A 20,326-nucleotide genomic window follows, 5' to 3' on the forward strand; every position below is an offset into this window, starting at 1 on the left:
CTTTGACGCTGCTCGGCCCCTGAACACCGGCTGCGCCCTGTGCGCTCTGCCGTCTCTCTCTCGTCGACGCTGCTCGGCCCTTTGCTGTGCCGCTCGGTCGGGCTCTAGCCCGCCGCTGTCCGGGAAGGGTCTGCGCACTACCTGTTGCCAGCCCGTTTTGCTGGACCGCCTCGACTGGAAAGTCAAGCCTGGCTCTCGACAGCCTCCCCCGCAATTCTCGAGTCTCTGCTGGATGACTGGGCGGTTGCCCGTGGCTGACGCCCGAGGCTCTGGCCTTGACCTCCAATCCACTGATCTCCAGGAACGAATCCCCGGGAGGTGATGCAGAGTTGCAGGTAGGTTCGAACTTGCCTTGTCGCCAATGTTGTGTCTGTGTATAATAAGACACAGACTGCAGGAGAATGGTACAACAGGTGTTTACTCAACGTGGCTCACATGGGAACTGATCTGCACAGATTACTACTCAGGGCTATATACAGGTGTGGTCACTGCCAGTACTGCAGTATACATGAGCTGTAAAAGATAGTGCCCCCCTTAAAGGTATATACATTACAGAGTTGATCATGTGACCCAGTCAGCCAATCAGCGATAAGTATAATGAATACTGCAGCGCCACCTAGTTGTCAGCTCAGAAAACTGATCAACAGCTCAGTGTAATAAATAGGAAAATTGAAGTGTGACAGGAAGCAAGGGTGACACTTACAGCAAGTATTAACATCTTTTGCTGTATCTCTTTTCCCTTCTAATATCTTTTTAATCTGTTTCAGTAAATTCCTCTACTCCCAGGGCTCCCTTTTCCCTGCAGTCCTGTACGGTTTGTTGATATTTCCTATTCCCATTTTCATTGCCCCGTTGATTCATTCTGGGACTTTGTCTAGTTTACAGTTATTTTGGGGAATCTATATTTATCTTCAATAATCTACATTAGTGCAGGTTTAAATCAGATCCAATTTCCTTTCAGTAATATTTCCCAGTTCATTTCTTTCAGTTCCTCTCATCCCTTTAAAAAGTTTGTCTTCTTAGGGCAGAGACAGATATTGAAAGTTAATTTTACAAAGTCTGTGCCGCCTTCTCCCCGATGCAGTATTGAGTGAAGAGGTGGGTCGGAAGCTACAGTGGGACAGGAAGGCTGCTATAAACTAGACTCACACAGCATCAAACACACAGCTCAAGATGCAATTACATTTATTATTGGCTGAGAGACTAAGTCAGTCCAGTCACCACAGGCAGTGACTGCGGCTACAAACAAATTGAGGCACTGAATCCACTCTTGGAAAGGATCCGTGGAGCATCGCCAGATTCTTCTAACTGCAGCTCAGTTTGTAGGAGCAAATGAAAGAATATTGGTCATCACATGGTACATCATTCCATTTACCAACAGCACCTAGAATTAGAAAAATTGAATCCAACATTTACCCATCAGTGAATCAGGCAGATATTTGTCTAACTATTTCATACTTTCTCTTTTGGGAGAGGCTGGCCGCGATTTCCCCTACCTGGGCAGGTCGGTGGTGGGTCACGGCCTCGCTGCTGGCTCCATCCCGGCCTCCGACATGACTTTCCTCTGATTGGGCTGGTTATGCCCCGCCCAGCGAATTTCCCAGAAAATTAAAAGGAAGCAGGTCTGTTTCCCACCCGACTGGCCACCAATCCCACCCGCTGACCCCCTGGAAAACTCCCCCTCAGTGTCTGTGATCCTTTAATTTTACCCCTCTTGATCCATGAATTCACCTTGTAAATAAAGTGAGGCACTTCCTGTTGTGATGCAGTGTGCACTCAGTGTGTGCTCACTGAAATCTGGAAACCTCAATATTCAGGGGGGGGGGGGGGGTTTGGACAGTTCCTGACTGAAGATGCTGAGCTCACCCTGGGCTGGGCTTCCCAGTGTGGGGTGGACAGCAAGGCCTCACCACCAGGGCTGAACAGTCACCTTCCCCACTGCACAGACTTCACACGATTGGAGCAAAGGCTGTGATTTCTGGAGTTAGAATCTGGACACAGAGATTCTATCATTTTAAATCTGGGAATTGAACCCCCCATGGAAAGGGGGTGGGGTGTTTGCTGTATCAGTAAAGTGAGGGCCAGATACAGGAAGGTTGAATAATTTTCTGGGAATGTTGTGTAAACACAGAGTGGAGCCCTGCCCAATGGGAGTACAGTTCCAGCCCGGTACATGTCAGGATCAGCTCATTAAATGTGGGCCAACTATAACGCAGGTCTCAGTTTAGCTTCCTCACCACAGAATCCAGAGATGGTCAATTGAGCAGAGGGGGAAACTGCAGTGTTACACCCAGTGTACGTTCCTCTATCTACAGTGTTACACCCAGTGTAAGTTCCTCTATCGACAGTGTGTGACCCATGTTCATTCCTCTATTAAACAGCTTTACCTGGAAGGTGGCTGCAAATTGCTGCAAAAAGGGGCAGGAAGTAGAACCCTACCAAAGTCTAAAACTCAACCACACTGAGTCCAGTTAGAATCTCATTAATCTCAGTCAATTTATTCATTTGTCTGGAATTAATTTCCAAAAACACGCCGTCACATTTTGTAGCATCAACTTACCGAAAATAAAATGCACACAGTCCTCATTTCCATTATAATTATCGGGTTGACCCATACACCAGATTGTAAAATCTGTTGCTGATCCATCAGTCCAAAGGAAAGTCCCCTTCTGTGGAAATATAAAGTCATAATTTAAACATGTATATTTCTGTTACAATAAACAATTTGTGATATAGCCTCTCAGACAACGTTACCTTGTAGATGTCATTCAAACCAAGCCAAGTAAGAGGATCTGACGCGTCTTTTGCATGAACCATCCGTGCAAGGAACTCGTTCTGTTCTTGCGAGTGTATGGAGGCAAGATGGCCGCCTGGAGCCAGTTTTTGGCAGTGCAGCTTTAAATAAAAATAAAACAGACCATTTGTTGTTTTTCACCTTTTTACATTGACTTTATTCAGTTCTGTCGCTCCATGTAATATGTTTAATGTTGAAACATTCTGTTCTTTTGTTAAAGGTGAACAATAAAACATACAACCTGCTGTTATATGTCCATGAGGTCTCGATATGGACTGACTCCAAACTTCACTGTGGAGTAAGTGAAAAGTGGGATGCTGGCACAGGTTTCTAGTTTGTCAGGGGGCTGGGAACCTAAGTGTGGGCCCAGAACAGAGAGAAATAAAGCTCAAAGTGCAAGTTGGAAAAGTAGTCAGCATAACTAGTAGGGAGCAGAAACAAAGGTCAACAGTAAAGGTGGTGAAAGTGCAGAAAAATATTAAACAGGCAAAGTTGAAGGCACTTTATCTAAATGCACGTAGCATTCGCAACAAGGTGGATGAATTAATGGCACTAATAGAAGTAAATGGGTATGATGTAATTGCCATTGCAGGGTAACCAAAGCTGGGAACTGAATGTTCCAGGGTACTCTACATTTAGGAAGGACAGACAAAAAGGAAAAGGAGGTGGCGTAGCGCTGTTAATAAGGGATGAGATCGGTACAGTAGAGATAAAAGATCTTGGCTTGGCAGATCGTGATGTAGAACTGGAATCAGTTTGGGTGGAGCTAAGAAAAAGAAAAAAGCAGAAAACATTGGTGGGAGTTGTGTGTAGGCCACCAAACAGTAATGGTATGTAGGGCACAATATCAATCAAGAGATTAGAAGTGCATGTAAGAAGGGCAATACGGTAATCATGGGGGACTTTAATCTACATATTGAATGGGCAAATCAAATTAACACTAATGGTGTGGAGGACGAATTCTTGGAATGCATGCGAGGTGGTTTCCTGGATCAGTATGTGGAGGAACCAACCAGGGAACAGGTTATTCTGGATCTGGCACTGTGTAATGAGAAAGGGCTAATCAATAATCTTGTGGTAAAGGGGCCTTTAGGGACAAGTGACCATATGATTGAATTTTATATTATGTTTGAGAGTGATGTAGTCTAATCTGAAACTAAGGTCTTCCATCTAAACAGAGGAAACTACAAGGGTATGAGAGACAAGTTGGCCATGGTAGATTGGGAGACTACACTAAAAGTTATGAAGGTGGACATACAATGGCTAACATTCAAGGAAATAATGCATAATTTGCAACAACAGACATAAAAACCCAATAGGAAAAGTGACAAAACCATGGCTAACAAAAGACATTAAAGCTAGTATTAAGTCAAAGAAGGAAGCTTATAAAGTTGCCAGAAAAAGCAGTCAGCCTGAGGATTGGGATCTTTTTAGAAATCAGCAAAGGGCGACCAAGAAATTGATAAAGAAAGGGAAAATGAAATATGAGCACAAACTAGAGAAAAATATAAAAACGGATTGTAAAAGCTTCTATAGGTATGTGAAAAGGAAAAGACTGGCAAAGGTAAATGTAGGTCCTTTACAGTCAGAGATGGGAGAATTTGTAATGGGGAATGAGGAAATGGTTGAGAAATTAAATAAATACTTTGTTACTGTCTTCATGGAGGAAGACACAAAAACCCTCCCAGAAATACAAGAAAATCAAGGGTGTGGTGAGAATGAGGAACTAAAAGAAATTACTACTAGTAAAAAAAACAGTACTAGCAAAATTAATGGGACTAAAAGTCAATAAATCCCAAGGACTGGATGACCTAAATCCTAGGGTTTTGAAAGAAGTGGCCATTGGGATAGTGGACGCATTGGTTGTCATCTTCCAAAATTCTATTGGTTCTGGAATGGTTCCTGCAGATTGGCGGAGAGCAAATGTAACCCTTTAAGAAAGGAGGGAGAGAGAGAAAACGGAACTATAGACCTGTTAGCCTCACATCAGTAGTTGGGAAAATGCTGGAATCTAATAGAAAGGATGCAATAACTGGGCACTTAGAAACTAATAGTAAGATTGGGCAGAGTCAACATAGACTTATGAAAGGGAAATCCTGTTTGACAAACCTATTGGAGTTCTTTGAGGATGTAACTAGTGGAGTAGACAAAGGGGAACCGGTAGATGTGGTGTATTTGGATTTTCAGAAGGCCTTCGATAAGGTCCCACACAAGAGGTTGGTGAACAAAATTAGGGCACATGGAATTGGGTGTAATATACTAGCATGGATTGAGAATTGGTTAACAGACAGAAAACAAAGTAGGGATAAACGGATCTTTTTCAGGATGTCAGGCTGTGACTAGTGGGGTACCGCAAGGATTGATGCTTGGGCCCCAGCTATTCACAATCTATATCAATGATTTGGATGAGGGGACTAAATGTAACATTTCCAAATTTGCTGATTACACAAAGCTAGTGGCAGTGTCAATTGCGAAGAGGATGTGAAGCGGCTTCAAAGGGATCTTGACAGGCTCAGTGAGTGGGCGAGAACATGGCAGATGGAATATAATGTGGATAAATGTGAAGTTATCCACTTTGCTAGAAAAAACAGAAAGGCAGAGTATTTCCTAAATGGTGAAAGATTGGGGAATGCAGATGCTCAAAGGGACCTGGGTGTCATTGTACATGAGTCAATGAAAGTGAATGTGCAGGTGCAGCAAGCCATTTGATGGAATCTGGAACATTACCCATGGATTGGAGGGTAGCTAATATTACCCCACTATTCAAAAAAGGTGGTAGAGAGAAAACGGGGAATTACAGACCGGTAAGCCTGACATCCGTAGTGGGGAAAATGCTAGAGTCCATTATAAAAGATGTAATAGCAGAGCACTTGGAAAACAGTGACATGATCGGACAAAATCAACATAGGTTTACAAAAGGTAAATCGTGCTTGACTAATCTACTGGAATTTTTTGAGGATGTAACTGGTAAAATAGATAAGGGAGAACCAGTGGATGTGGTGTATTTGGACTTTCAGAAGGCTTTCAATAAGGTCCCGCATAAGAGATAAGTGTGTAAAGTTAAGGCACATGGGATTGGGGGCAAGGTATTGACTTGGATAGAGAACTGGTTGGCAGACAGAAAGCAAAGAGTTGGAATAAACGGGTCTTTTTCCGAGTGGCAGGCAGTGACTAATGGGGTACCGCAGGGATCGGTCCTTGGACCCCAGCAAGTCACAATATATATTAATGATCTAGACAAGGGAACTAGATGTAATATCTCCAAATTTGCAGACGACACAAAGCTGGGTGGGCGTGTGTGCTGTGAGGAGGATGCCGAGAAACTCCAGGATGATTTGGACATGTTGGTTGATTGGGCAGAAACATGGCAGATGCAATATAACGTGGGTAAATGTGAGGTTATCCACTTTGGTGGCAAAAACAGGAAGGCAGATTATTATCTGAATGGCAATAGATTGGGAGAAGGGGAAGTGCAACGAGACCTGGGTATCCTTGTGCACCAGTTGCTGAAGGTAAGCATGCAGGTGCAGCAGGCGGTTAAGAAGGCAAATGGTATGTTGACCTTCGTAGCGAGGGGGTTTGAGTACAGGAACAAGGATGTCTTGCTCCTGTTGTATAGGGCCTTGGTGAGACCACACCTTGAGTATTGTGTGCAGTTTTGGTCGCCTTATCTGAGGAAGGATGTTCTTGCCATGGAAGGAGTTCAGCGAAGATTCACCAGGCTGATACCTGGGATGGCAGGAATGACGTATGAGGAGAGATTGGGTCGATTAGGCTTGTACGCGCTGGAGTTTAGAAGAATGAGAGGGGATCCCATTGAAACTTATAAAATTCTGACAGTACTGGACAGACTAGATGCAGGAAGAATTTTCCCGATGGTCGGGGAGTCCAGAACCAGGAGTCACAGTCTAAGGATAAGGGGTAGGCCATTTAGGGTAGAAATGAGGAATTTCTTCACCCAGAGAGTGGTGAACCTGTGGAATTCTCTACCACAGAAAGCAGTAGAGGCCAATTCATTGAATATATTCAAGAAGGAGTTGGATATATTTCTTAAGGCTAAAGGGATCAAGGGGTATGGGGAGAATGCAGGGACCGGGTACTGAATTTGGATGATCAGCCATGATCGCATTGAATGGCGGAGCAGGCTCGAGGGGCCGAATGGCCTACTCCTGCTCCTATCTTCTATGTTTCTATGTTTCATTAGGAAAGCAAATGGTATGCTGGCCTTCATTACAGGAGGATTTGAGTACAGGAGTGAAGAAGTCTTATTTCAATTATATAGGGCCTTGGTGAGACCACACCTGGAGTACCGAGTACAATTTTGGTCTCGTTTCCTAAGGAAGGATATACTTGCCATAGAGGGAGTGCAACGAAGGTTCATGAGATTGATTTCTGGGATGGCGGGACTATCGTATGAGAAGAAATTGAGTAAACTAGGCCTGTATTTTCTTGAATACAGAAGAATGAGAGGGGATCTCATTGAAGCATACAAAATTATTTCAGGGCTTGATATGGTGGATGCTGGGAGAATGTTTCCCTTGGCTGTGGAGTCTAGAAGCAGGGGCCAAAGCCTCAGGATAAAGGGTAGGCCATTCAGGACTGAGATGAGAAGAAATTTCTTCAGAGTGTGGTGAATCTTTGGAATTCTCTACCCCAGAGGGATGTGGAGGCTCAGTCATTGGGTATATTCAAAACAGAAGTCGATAGATTTCTGACTAGTAAGGGCATCAAGGGATATGTCGGTAGGGCCGGTGAATGGAATTGAGGCAGAAGATCAGCCATGATCTCATTGAATGGTGGAGCAGGCTCGAAGGGCTGATTGGCCTACTCCTGCATCTATTTATGTTCTTATATTCTTACTGGGGAACAATCTCCTGGGGGTTCAATGACTTCAAACCACCAGGTTGAAGTTTCAGCAGCTTCTGTACATCAGCCGACACTGAACTGGGCTCGTGGTTGAATGTTCTGTGGGCTATCGGGTGTTGTTTCCACTCTTCTCCCAACATTTATCCATACAGCTGCTGTCAATACAGATGTTGCAGCCCACATCACTGCAAAGTGACCCACCCACACTGACAGATTTATCTGGCCATCCTGTGCCATGTGGGAAGTCCAGGATGCTTCTCATGTCCTGGACAACCACATGTGCAGGAAGTGTCGTCAGCTGGAGGAGCTCGAGCTCCGGGTTTCAGAGCTTGAGCAGCGGCTGGCGTCACTGCAGTGCATCCACGAGATTGAGAGCTTCATGAATAGCACGTTTCAGGAGGTGGTCACCCTGCAGCTTAAAAGTTAACAGGCAGAGAGTTAATGGGTGATGAGCAGACAGACTAGGAGGACCAGGCAGGTAGTGCAGGATTCCCCTGAGTGCATCTCGCTCTCTGACTGGTGAATACTGGAGAGAGAGTGATGGTTCCTCTGGGGAATACAGCCAGAGCACCATAGGTGGCTCAGCTGTACGGCGGGGGGTGGGTGGAGCAGGATGATCAGAAAAGCAATAGTGATGGGGGGATTCATTAGTTAGGGGAACAGATAGGTGTTTCTGCACCACAGACATGACTCCAGGATGGTATGTTGCCTCCTTGTTCAAGGATGTCACTGAGCAGCTGCAGGACATTCTGAGGGAGGAGGGTGAACAGCCAGAGGTTGTAGTCCATATTGGTACCAATGACATAGGTAGAAAGAGAGATGAAGTCTTGCAGGCAGATTTTAGGGACCTGGGAAAGAGATTATTAAGCAGGACCTCAAGGTAATAATCTCCGGATTACTCCTGGTGTCACGCGCCAGTGAGTACAGAAATTGGAGGATAGAGCAGATGAGTGCTTGGTTGGAGAAATGGTGCAGGAGGGCGGGCTTTAGATTTCTGAGGCATTAGGACCAGTTCTGGGGGAGATGGGACCTGGGTACATGCCGGGTTGCACCTCAACAGGGCCGGGACCAATATCCTTGTGGGGAGGTTTGCTAGAAGTGTTGGTGAGGGTTTAAGCTAGCTTGGCAGGGGGGTGGGAACCAGAGTGCAGATTCAGAAGGGAGAGAAGCAAAACTGGAAGTGGAAGGCAGTAAATCAGTAAGTGGGTTTGGAAGGCAGAGGGAACAAAAGTTAGAAAATAGGCAACAAAGGGGCTTGGCAGTGCTCAATGTAAGGAGTCTAGTGAATAAAGCACAGACAGACGTGTGGAAGTATGATATAGCTATTACTGAAACATGGCTAAAAGGGCCGGAATGGCAGCTCAACATTCCTGGTTACAGGGTTTTCCCCGACAAGTTAGAAAGGGGGATATAAAAGGACACGGGGGATTTTCAGGGGGTGGAGGCAGAGACTGGGTGCAATATTGGTTAAAGAAACAAATACAGCTGTGAGGAGGGACAGTATCTTAGAAGGATCATCAAATGAGGCCATATGGGTTGAACTGAAGAACAAAAAGGACAATCACACTGCTGGGAGTATACTGTAGACCCCCAAATAGCCAAAGGGAGACAGAAGAGGAAATATGTAGGCAAATTTCTGAGAAGTGCAAAAACAATAGGGCAGTAATAGTGGGGGATTTTAACTGCCAGAATATTAACTGGGATAGAATCAGTGTAAAAGTTAGAGGGTGCAGAATTCCTAAAATGCATTCAGGAGAACATTTTTTGCGCCAGTACGTAGCAAGCCCAACAAGAGAGGTGGTGGTTCTGGTCTTAGTTTTAGGGAATGAAGCTGGGCAGGTGGAAGGGGCATCAGTGGGAGAGAATTTTAGTGGTAGTGATCATAATTCAGTTAGATTTAGCGTAGTTATGGAAAAGGAACAAAGATAAATCAGGAGTTAAAGTTCTCGATTGGGGAAGGGCCAACTTTACCAAGCTGAGATGTGATTTAGCAAAAGTGGACTGGAAACAGCTACTTGATAGTAAATCAGTGTCAGAGCAGTGGGAGGTATTCACAGAGGAGATAGTTAGGGTTCAGAGCAAATATGTTCCCACAAAGATAAAGGGTGGGTCTCCCAAATCTAGAGCCCCAGATGTCAAGGGGCATACACAGTAGGATTAGACAAAAGCAGGGAAGCTTATGCCAGATACTGAGAACCAAATACTGCAGAAAGCCTAGAAGAGTATAGAAAATGCAAGGGTGAAATTAAAAAGTAAATTAGGAAAGCAAAGAGAGAGGGCATGAAAAAATATTGGCAAGTAAATTCAAGGAAAACCCAAAGAGATTTTATAAATGCATAAAGAGCAAGAGCATCACTAAGGAAAGAGTAGGGCCTATTAGAGACCAAAAAGGTAACCTGTGTATGGAGGCAGAACACGTGGGTATGGTTTTTAAAGGATACTTTGCTTCTATCTTCACAAAAGAAGGGGACGATGCAGACATTGTAGTTAAGGTGGAGGATTGTGAAAAATTAGATGAGATAAACATAGTGAAAGGAAATATTAAGGGGTTTGGCATCTTTGAATGTAGATAAATTGCCAGGCCTGGATGAAATGTATCCCAAGCTGTTAAGTGAAGCAGTGGAAGACATAGCGGAGGCTCTGACCATCATTTTCCAAACCTCTCTGGCTACAGTCAAGGTGCCGGAGGACTGGAGGACTGCTAACGTTATAAACTTAAGGTCATCCAAAACACTGCTTCCGGTGTCTGAACTCGCACCAAGTCCCGTTCACACATCACCCCTGTGCTTGCTGACCTACTTTTGTTCCCAATTAGGCATGCCTCAAATTAAAAATTCCCATCATTTTTAAATCCCTCCATGGCTTTGCGCTCCTCCCCATCTCTAATCTCCTCCAGCCCCACAACCCCCAAGAGATATCTGCGCTCCTCAAATTCTGGTCTCTTGAGCATCCCTGAATTAAATCGCTCAACCTTTGGTGGTTGTGTCTTCAGCTGCCAAGGCCCCAAGCTCTGGAATTCCCTCCCTAAACCTCTCCACCTCCCTTTCCTCCTTTAAGAAGCTCCTTAAAGCTTGCCTCTTTGACCAAGCTTTTGGTCATATGCCCTCATTTCTCCTGATGTAGCTGAGTGTCAAATTGTATTTTAGAACACTGTAGTGCCTTGGGATGTTTTACTACGGTAAAGGCATTATATAAATACAAGTTGTTGTTGATTAAAAAGGGAGGCAGGGATAGACCTAGTAATTACAGGCCAGTCAGTCTAACCTCAGTAGTATGCAAATTATTAGAAAAAATTCTGAGGGACAGTATTAATCATCATTGTAGAAATGCAGACATTGTAGTTAAGGTGGAGGATTGTGAAAAATTAGAGGAGATAAACATAGTGAAAGGAAATATTAAGGGGTTTGGCATCTTTGAATGTAGATAAATTGCCAGGCCCAGATGAAATGTATCCCAGGCTGTTAAGAGAAGCAGAAGGCATGGAGTAATCAAGGACAGTCAGCATGGATTTGTTAAGGGAATGTCATGTCTGAATAGATTGATTGAATTTATTGAGGATGTAACAAGGAGGGTCGATGAGGTTGGCACATTTGATGTAGTCTACATGGATTTTAGCAAGGCTTTTGACAAGGTCCCAGATGGCAGTATGGTCAGAAAAGTAAAAGCCCATGTTATCGAAGAGAGAAACGGTTCCCATTGGCAGAAAGGCCGAGAACCAGAAGACACAGATTTAAGGTGATTGGCAGAAGAACCAAACGCGACAAGTGGTTAGGATCTGGAATGAAATGCATGGCTACGGGTTAAGGACGGGTGAGTGGGACTAGCTGAAGTGTTCTTGCAGAGAGCCAGTACAGGCTTGATGGGCCAAATGGCCTCCTTCTGTGCTGTAACTATTCTATGATTCTATGATTGTATGATTCAAAAATTGGCCGTGTGGTTGATAGTGAGGAAGAAAGCTGTAGACCGCAGGAAGATATCAATGGACTGGTCAGGTGGGCAGAAAAGTGGCAAATGGAATTCAATCCAGAGAAGTGTGAGGTAATACATTTGGGGAGGGCTAAGAGAGCAAGGGAATACACAATACATGGTAGGGCACTGAGAAGTGTAGAGGAACAGAGGGACCTTGGAGTGCATGTCCACAGACCCCTGAAGGTAGCAGGACAGGTAGATAAGGTGGTTAAAAAGACATACGGGATACTTTCCTTTATTAGCCAAGGCATAGAAAAGAAGGGCAGGGAGGTTATACTTGAACTGTATAAAACAGTAGTTAGGCCACAGCTAGAGTACTGCTTACAATTCTGGTCACCACATTACAGGAAAGATGTGATTACACGAGAGAGGGTACAGAGGAGATTTACGAAGATATTGCCAGGATGGGAGAATTTCAGCTATGAGGAAAGACTGGGGTTGTTCTCTTTGGAACAGAGCAGGCTGAGGGGAGACTTAATTGAGGCGAATAAAATTATGAGGGGCCTAGATAGGAAGAAGATATCTCCCTGAGCAGAGAGGTCAATAACCAGGGGGCATAGATTTAAAGTAATTGGTAGAAGGATTAGAGGGGAGTTGAGAACTTTTTCACCCAGAGGATGGTGGGCCTCTGGAACTCACTGCCTGAAAGGGTGGTAGAGGCAGAAACCCTCATCACATTTAAAAAGTACTTGGATATGCACTAGAAGTGCCGTAACCTACACGGCTACGGAACAAGAGCTGGAAAGTGGGATTAGTCTGGATAGCTCTTCCTTGGCCGGCACAGGCACGATGGGCAGATCATGTCGAACAAAGTTAGTTGAATTGTTTGAGGCAGTAGGTAACGTGGCAGATAAGGAAGTGTCACTGGATGTTATTTATATGGACATCCAGAAGGCATTCAATAAAGTTCCACGTAAGCTACTGCTAACAAAATTTAGAGCACATGGAATTGGAGTCAACCTAGTGGCTTGAATAGGGAATTGTTTGAGATAGGACACAGATTAGGGATAATGGGTATGTACTCAAATTGGCAGGATGTGACCAGTTGTGCCCCCCAGGGATCTGTACTGGGGACTCAGCTTTTCACTTTCCTTTTTTATTTGTTCATGGGAGTTGGGCATCGCTGGCAAGGCCAGCGTTTATTGCCTATCTCTAATTGGCCTGTGGAAGGTGGTGGTGAGCCGCATTCTTGAACCGCTGCACTCATTGTGGTGAAGGTACTATATTCATAAAAGAATTAGATGAACGAATAGAGAGCCATAGAGCTAAGTTTGCTGATGACACTAAGTAAGGTGGCACAATAAATAGTGCAGATAAAAGTACAAAGTTGCAAAGGGATGTTGTTAGATTAGGTGAGTGGGCAAAACTGTGGCAGATGGAATTCAATGTGGAGAAGTGTGAGGTCATCCACTTTGTCCGAAGAAAGATAGATCAGAATATTATCTAAATGGTGAGCAGCTAGGAATTATGGAGGAGCAGCAGAGAGATTTTGGAGTCCAAATACATAAATCACTGCAAGCTAGTGGATAGGTACAAAAAATAATTAAATAAATTAAAGGCTAAAAGCGCAGATTCACCAGAATGATACCGAGGCTAAAAGGTTTAAATTATGAGGACAGGTTGTTCCGACTAGGCTTGTATTTCCTGAGTATAGAAGATTATGGTGTGGTCTAATTGAGGTGCTTAAGATGATTAAAGGAATTGCTCGGGTAGATAGAGATAACCTTAAAATTAGAGCTAGGCCATTCAGGGGTGAAGTTAGGAAGCACTTGTTCACAAAGAGGAGTGGAAATCTGGCACTCTCTCCCAAAAAGCTGTTGAGGCTGGAGTCAATGGAAAATTATGCAAGGGTATTAAGGGTTATGGAACCAAGGCAGGTAGATGAGTTAAGATAAAGATCAGCCATGATCTATTTGAATAGCGAACAGGCGCGAAGGTATGAAAGGCCTACTCATGTTCCTATGTTCCACATATCACCCCTGTGTGCGCTGAGCTACATTGGCTACCGGTCCAGTAATGCCTCGATATTAAAATTCTCATCCTCGTTTTCAAATCCATCCATGGCCTTGCCCCTCCCCTCCCCTATCTCTCTAACCTCCTCTAAATGCTTTGTATTTGTCTTCACGAAGACACAAAAAACATGTTGGAAATAGTGGGGAACCAAGGGTCTAGTGAGAATGAAGAACTGAAAGAGATTAGTATTAGTGTAGAAATAGTACTGCAGAAATTAATGGGACTAAAACCCAACAAATCCCATAGACCTGATGGCTGACATCCTAGGGTTTTAAAAGAGGTAGCTACAGAGATGGTGCATGCATTGGTTTTGATCTTCCAGAATTCTAGAATGGTCCCTGTGGATTGGAAGGTAGCTAATATAACCCCGTTATTCAAGAAAGGAGGGTGGGAGAAAACAGGGAAATATAGGCCAGTTAGCCTGACATCAGTAGTCGGGAAAATGCTAGAATCTATTATTAGGGACGTGGTAACAGGGCACTTAGAAAATCAAAATATGATTGGGCAGTCAAGATGGATTTCTGAAAGGAAAGTTGTTTGACAAATCTAATTGAGTTTTGAGGTTGTAACTAGCAGGCTAGATAAGGGGGAAACCAGTGGATGTAATGTATTTGGATTTTCAGAAAGTATTCGATAAGGTGCCACACAAGAGGTTATTACACAAAATTAGTTCTCATGGGATTGGAGGTAATATTCTAGCAAGGATTGAGGATTGGTCAACAGACAGAAAACAGAGAGTAGGAATAAATGGGTCATTTTTCAGTTGGCAGGCTGTAACTAGAGGGGTACCCCAAGGATCAGTGCTTGGGCCTCAGCTACTTACAATCTATATCAATGACTTAGATGAGGGGACTGAGTGCCATGTATCCAAGTTTATTGACAATACAAAGCTAAGTGGGAAAGTAAGTTGTGAGGAGGATGCAAGAGGCGGCAAAGGGATAAAGACAGGTTAAGTGTGTGGGCAAGGACATGGCAGATTGAGTATGATGTGAAGTTATCCACTTTGATAGGAAAAGCAGAATATTTATTAAATGGTGAGAGATTGGGAAATGTTGGTATTCAGAAGGACCTGGCTTTCCTTGTACACGAATCACTGAAGGTTAACATGCAGTTACAGAAAGCAATTAGGAAATGGAATGTTAGCCTTTATTTCAAAAGGATTGGAGTGCAAGAGGAAAGAATTCTTACTGTAATTATATAGGGCCTTGGTGAGACCACGCCTGGAGTACTGTGTACAGTTTTGGTCTCCTTACCCAAGGTAGGGTAGACTTGCCTTAGAGGGAGCACAACAATGGATTCCTGCAATGGGGGGATTGTCCTATGGAGGAGAGATTGAGGAGACTAGGGGGTAAAAATTTGGTTGTTTTACACGTTCCATTTTTATTTAATAGCATTCTGGAATTTGTCCATTATTCTTTGAAAACTAAATGAGTGGCCTTCATTTTTATTTACCTATATTTTAAACAGTTTTCACATTATAAATGTTGATGTAAAAAGTATGGACAAGGAAATGCAAGCTATATACATGGTTTTAGTAATATAGAGATCATTACTTCCTTCAAATATTTAAAAGGGAGTGTGTGGGTAACAAGCTCTCCTGAAAGCAGTAATTCAAGTAGAATAAATATTATGGAAGTCCTAAACAGCTTAAAAGGGCTCAAAATAAATTGGCCCCAAGTATACAATTTATCTTGCTAATATCACATGGGGGAATTTAAATACAAATAGACAAACATTGCCCTATAGGAAGGGAGCAAATCGATTGGCCTGGGGAAGACATCACAGACCAATTCAATGAAAGTGACCTGGGAAGACCATTCAGTGTAAAACTAACAAACATTGGATGCATCTTGTCGGCTTTTGAAAATGTCTGAAACCTTAGCTGAACGATTACAGGTTTATCACACTATTTTCCTTTTCAGAAACACGGAGGAACAAAGCCAATGGGCTGGATTTTCATTGAGGAGGCGGGACTACAACTTTTGGGGTTGTAGTCCCGCCTCCATCGAGTTGCAGCCAACCCACGCGATTTTGACTTGATTGACCTTGTTGAGCCCGCCCTGCAGGCCAATTAAGGGCCACCCGGCAACAGGTGACGTCAAGACCTTTTGACAGATGAAATATCAGCGTTTGACAGCTGTTTGAAGCTGTCAAACACTGACAATCTGTACTCCAAGTTAACTCCTTTCTCTCAGGATGATTTAGAGATCTCTCCGGAACAGAAAGCTGAATGCTGCAATTTTTGAAAGATCGCGGCCATTCTGCTTTGTGCCGGTGAGATGAGGGACTCCCAAGACCTGAAGGAAGGAAGGAAGGAAGGAAGGCTGTAAAGGAAAGTAACACTTCTTTAAACACACCAAACACACTTACCTCTGCACTCATGCACCCATCACTCACCTGAACACCGGACATCTCGACCCCTCCATGCCCTTCAGCCCGACGGCCCGCCTTGCTAACTTGGCGTGGTTTGGAGCGGTCGGGAATCCCACACTTCAAGAATGAAAATAGGGATTAGGCTAAAAACTGCCTGTTTAACTGCCTGTTAACAGGCAGTTAATTGGCACTAATCCCCTTCCCGTCTCGGGGAGGCAGGTCCCAGTGCGGGTCGAGTACCCGCCTCCTTTGAAACTGGCATGGAGGCGGGTTGGGGGCAGGATGGGTTCGTGCCCAGCGATTTCGGGATTTTAACCCCCCACACGCCTCCAATCCCGCCTCCACGGCCCAATGAAAATCCTGCCCAATAACTTAAAATGGAGACTCCAGGGACTTACCTCAGCTTCTATCCAAGACTTTGTCTGAGGGACAAATCGGTAACAATAACCAAAATAAAACCTGCCGTCGAAACAATATCCGCTCCCAAGGACGCCACGTTTTTCAAGGTCCTGATCCTTATCCATCTCTGTCTCCGATTGCCCATTCTCCAATGTTCTACTCAAAGTATCATCACCTGCAGTTAAAGGGAATTAGACTAAACAAGCTGCAATAATCACAACAGCCAACACCAAATCTTCAAAGTTTCTGATTAGTGAGGCTAGAAATTGATGGGTACATGCTGGGTGGGGCATGAACGGGGGCGGGACTTGCACAGGGGGCACGGATTTTCACCTTCCTGCACAAACCTGTCCTCACACACCATGTTTGTTTACATAGAATTATATAGAAGTTACAGCACAGAATCAGGCCATTTGGCCCAACTAGTCAATGCCACAGGAGCCTCCTCCTTCTCTATTTACTTCCTCTAACCCTATCAGCATATAATTCTATTCCTTTTCCCCCTCATGTGCTTATCTAGCTTCCCCTTAATGCATCTATGCTGTTCGCCTCAACTACTCCATATTGTAGCAAGTTCCAGATTCTCACCACTCTCTCGGTACGAAAGTTCTCCTGAAATCCTTATTAGATTTATTGGTGACTATCTCATATTTATGACTCAAACTGGAAATTTTCATCAACTTTGCTTCAATTTTCCACACCTCCTTTGTCTTCACGTGGTCCATCGACGACTCTTCCCTTCCTCGGCTTCTCCATCTCCATTTCTGGGGATAGGCTGTCAACCAATATCTATTATGAACTCACTGACACACATCTTTCCTGCCCTTTCTCTTTCAGCATTCCAAAAGGACTGTATCCTCACGGCACATTGGTCCACTCTTTCATCACCCTCAGCACGTGCTGCCTTTCCCACAGCACCTTCCCATACATGTGCAGGAGATACAAACTGCCCTTCCAAATCAATGACACTGAGCCTGAGTGTCTCAAGCAAGAGACATTTCCTACAGGTGTAGTTATCTGGGACTGTCTTACAGTCCACAAATTCCCATATTCTACAGTCCTGATACACTGCCTGTGCTGCCATTTCTAACATGTATTTATTTATTTATTGTTAGCAGTCATTTATATCTAAAGCTATTAGAATCAATTGACCCTACCTGCCACATCACTGACGAGCAATGTACTCAGCAGCAAAACTGTCACCAGCATCATGTCTGCAGTGAAGTTCCTTTCCTCGAACCTGAAACACAACAAAATGATTCAACATTAGTGTCAAGGTTTCAAGTAAAGGGAGGGTTTTCTTGTCCTTCACCCCTTTACACTTACACCTTTTCCTTTTTACATTTTCACCTGTTCCCTTTTTTACTTTTTCCTTTTTTACCTATCCTCCCTCTCTCTCTCTCTCTCTCTCTCTCTCTCTCTCTCTCTCTCTCTCTCTCTCTCTCTCTCTCTCTCTCTCTCTCTCTCTCTCTCTCTCTCTCTCTCCAAGTTCTCTGATGTGATGAGGTTTTAAGTGCTACTACATGTGTATATATAGCAGATTGTGGAGACCTTTGGAACCATTGTAATCAGATCCAATTGGCTGGACCATTAATGATGTCAAAATTACTGCTGACCAATCAGTGACTGGCAGCTCAGAACAGGCGGGGCTGGAAACCACTGGAATGTTTTGTGAGCTACACATGAGATTGCACAAGGTGGCACTGTAACTGCTCACTGAGAAATGGAAACTGCAGTCACGCTTCCTGGCCCAGTGATCAGCCTGTAAGGGAATGCATTTATGATATTAAGATTTCATGAATATTATCAATGAGAACATTAAGGATTTGGTGACCATTATATTGAGGTGAAGATCCCAAAATAAAGTGATAATACTCACAAAAACTTGAGAATATTTATATAGAACAATCCAATCCCTTTTGTAATGGATCTGAACCCCATCTATTCCCCCGTTTCTCACCATGGTGGAAGGTCTCCTTCATGTACTGGCTGCAGTGAGATTGTAATCCGTTTGTAAAGAATAGTATAGTCGACTCATGACTATAATCAGAACATGTGGAGCCAGGGGACAAGAGGCAGAATGGGGAGCAAGCTGGCTACAAAATAGAAAACAGAGTCGGGGCTAAAGGTAGTTACTCAGACTGGCAAAAGGTGGGAAGTGGTTCCACAAGGATTGTTGCTGGGACCACAGTTTTTCACCATTTACACCAACAATTTTCACTCAGGAATTGGAAGTACAATTTCTAAATTTGCGAGCGAAACCAAATGGGGTGTGTAGTTAATACAGAGGAGGACTGCAACAAAATACAGGAGGACATTAATAAACTTGTAAAATGGTCATGTAATTGGCAAATGAACTTCAATATAGATAAGTGTGAGGTGCTAGAATTTGGTAGGCAGAATAAGAACATAAGAAATAGGAAATAGGAGCAGGAACAGGGCATTCGGCCCCTCGAGCCTGCTCCGCCATTTAATGAGATCATGGCTGATCCGATTTTGGCCTCAACTTCACTTTCCCGCCTGCTCCCCATAACCCTTGATTCCCCTGTTGCTCAAAAATCTGTCTAGCTCAGCCTTGAATATATTCAATGACTCAGCTTCCACAGCTCTCTGGGGTAAAGAATCCCAAAGATTCACGAACCTCTGAGAGAAAAAATTCCTCCCCATCTCCGTCTTAAATGGGCGACCCCTTTTTCTGAGACTATGCCCCCTTGTTCTAGATTCCCCCACGAGGGGAAACATCCTCTCAGCATCTACCCATCCAACCCCCTCAGAATCTTACATGTTTCAATAAGATCACCTCTCATTCTTCTAAACTCCAATGAGTATTGTCCCAACCTGCTCAACCTTTCCTCATAAGACAACCCTTCCATCCCAGGAATCAACCTAGTGAACCTTTTCTGAACTGCCTCCAATGCAAAAATATCCCTCCTTAAATAATGGGACCAAAACTGTATGCAGTACCCTAGGTGTTGTCTCACCAGCACCCTGTACAGTTGTAGTAAGACTTCCCTACCTTTATACTCTATCCCCCTTGAAATAAAGGCCAACATTCCATTTGCCTACGAGGACCTCCCAGATCCCTCTGTACTGCAGCTTTTAGTAGTCTCTCTCCATTCAAATAATAGTTTGCTTTTTTATTCTTCCTACTAAAGTGGATAACCTCACATTTTCCCACATTATACTCCATCTGCCAAATTCTTGCCCACTCACTTAACCTATCTGTATCCCTTTGCAGACTCTTTGGGGGAGAAATTCGGTATCGCTCCGTTTGGGGTGCAATTATCAGCCGGGCGTTTAGCGCCTGGCACTAATTATCGTCTCCGACTGCAAACTTGGCTTCTACAGCCCCTGGAGGTGATTGGAGCACTAAATCAGGTGCTACACACCTCTCTTAAGGCGCTAACGCTGAGGAGCAAGGTGCTACCTCAGAGCACTGGCGAAGCTCATGTGATGTCAGTCAGCAATGGAACACAGACACACTGGTGCCGGCCAGTTCTTAAAGGGAAGGGTTGATCTTGCTCTCCATCCACACCCTGCTCATTGCAGGCTTGAATCTCGGCCTGGAGAGACCTGTACATCAAATCTGCTGGAAAGAATAATGGAGAGGCCCAGGGAAAGAGCTCATAGTGCAGCCCCACAGTCTCTTATAAATCGATGCAAGGAAGGTCAAATCAAAATGAACATGCAAAGTGCTGCTCGGTACCCAAAACTCCTTCACACAGCGTTGAATCTCTCCAGAAGTTTCTCTCTCTCTCTCAGAATGCGTGGTGCAAAAATGTCGTTGAAAAAAAAAGGCAGGAAGCGGTCGCCTTTTAAAAGCGTTGCCCCAGTCCCTTCCCAACTGCAAAATGCTCCCCTCAACCTTCCTTGGCTCCTCAGACTTATTGTTTAACGTTTTCTTCATGACAG

The 20,326-nt window shown here is 44.1% G+C and overlaps 1 protein-coding gene across 1 annotated transcript; it reads right to left on the reverse strand.

Moving 5' to 3' along the window:
• Positions 1 to 400: 400 nt before the first annotated feature.
• Positions 401 to 17,917, reverse strand: LOC147105782 (lectin-like). Its single transcript, XM_086010893.1, has 6 exons — positions 17,741 to 17,917; positions 17,572 to 17,654; positions 16,414 to 16,589; positions 2,755 to 2,895; positions 2,561 to 2,669; positions 401 to 1,384 (listed from the first exon to the last, which is right to left on the reverse strand). Exons 2-6 carry the CDS (start codon positions 17,624 to 17,626, stop codon positions 1,305 to 1,307), a joined length of 561 nt encoding a protein of 186 aa, XP_085867019.1. The 5' UTR covers positions 17,627 to 17,654; positions 17,741 to 17,917; the 3' UTR covers positions 401 to 1,304.
• Between the last annotated feature and the right edge of the window lie 2,409 nt (positions 17,918 to 20,326).

This window comes from Somniosus microcephalus, chromosome 17 (genome assembly GCF_052327205.1).
Source record: "Somniosus microcephalus isolate GS21.2 chromosome 17, FLI_Smic_1.0, whole genome shotgun sequence".
NCBI classification, from domain to species: domain Eukaryota; kingdom Metazoa; phylum Chordata; class Chondrichthyes; order Squaliformes; family Somniosidae; genus Somniosus; species Somniosus microcephalus.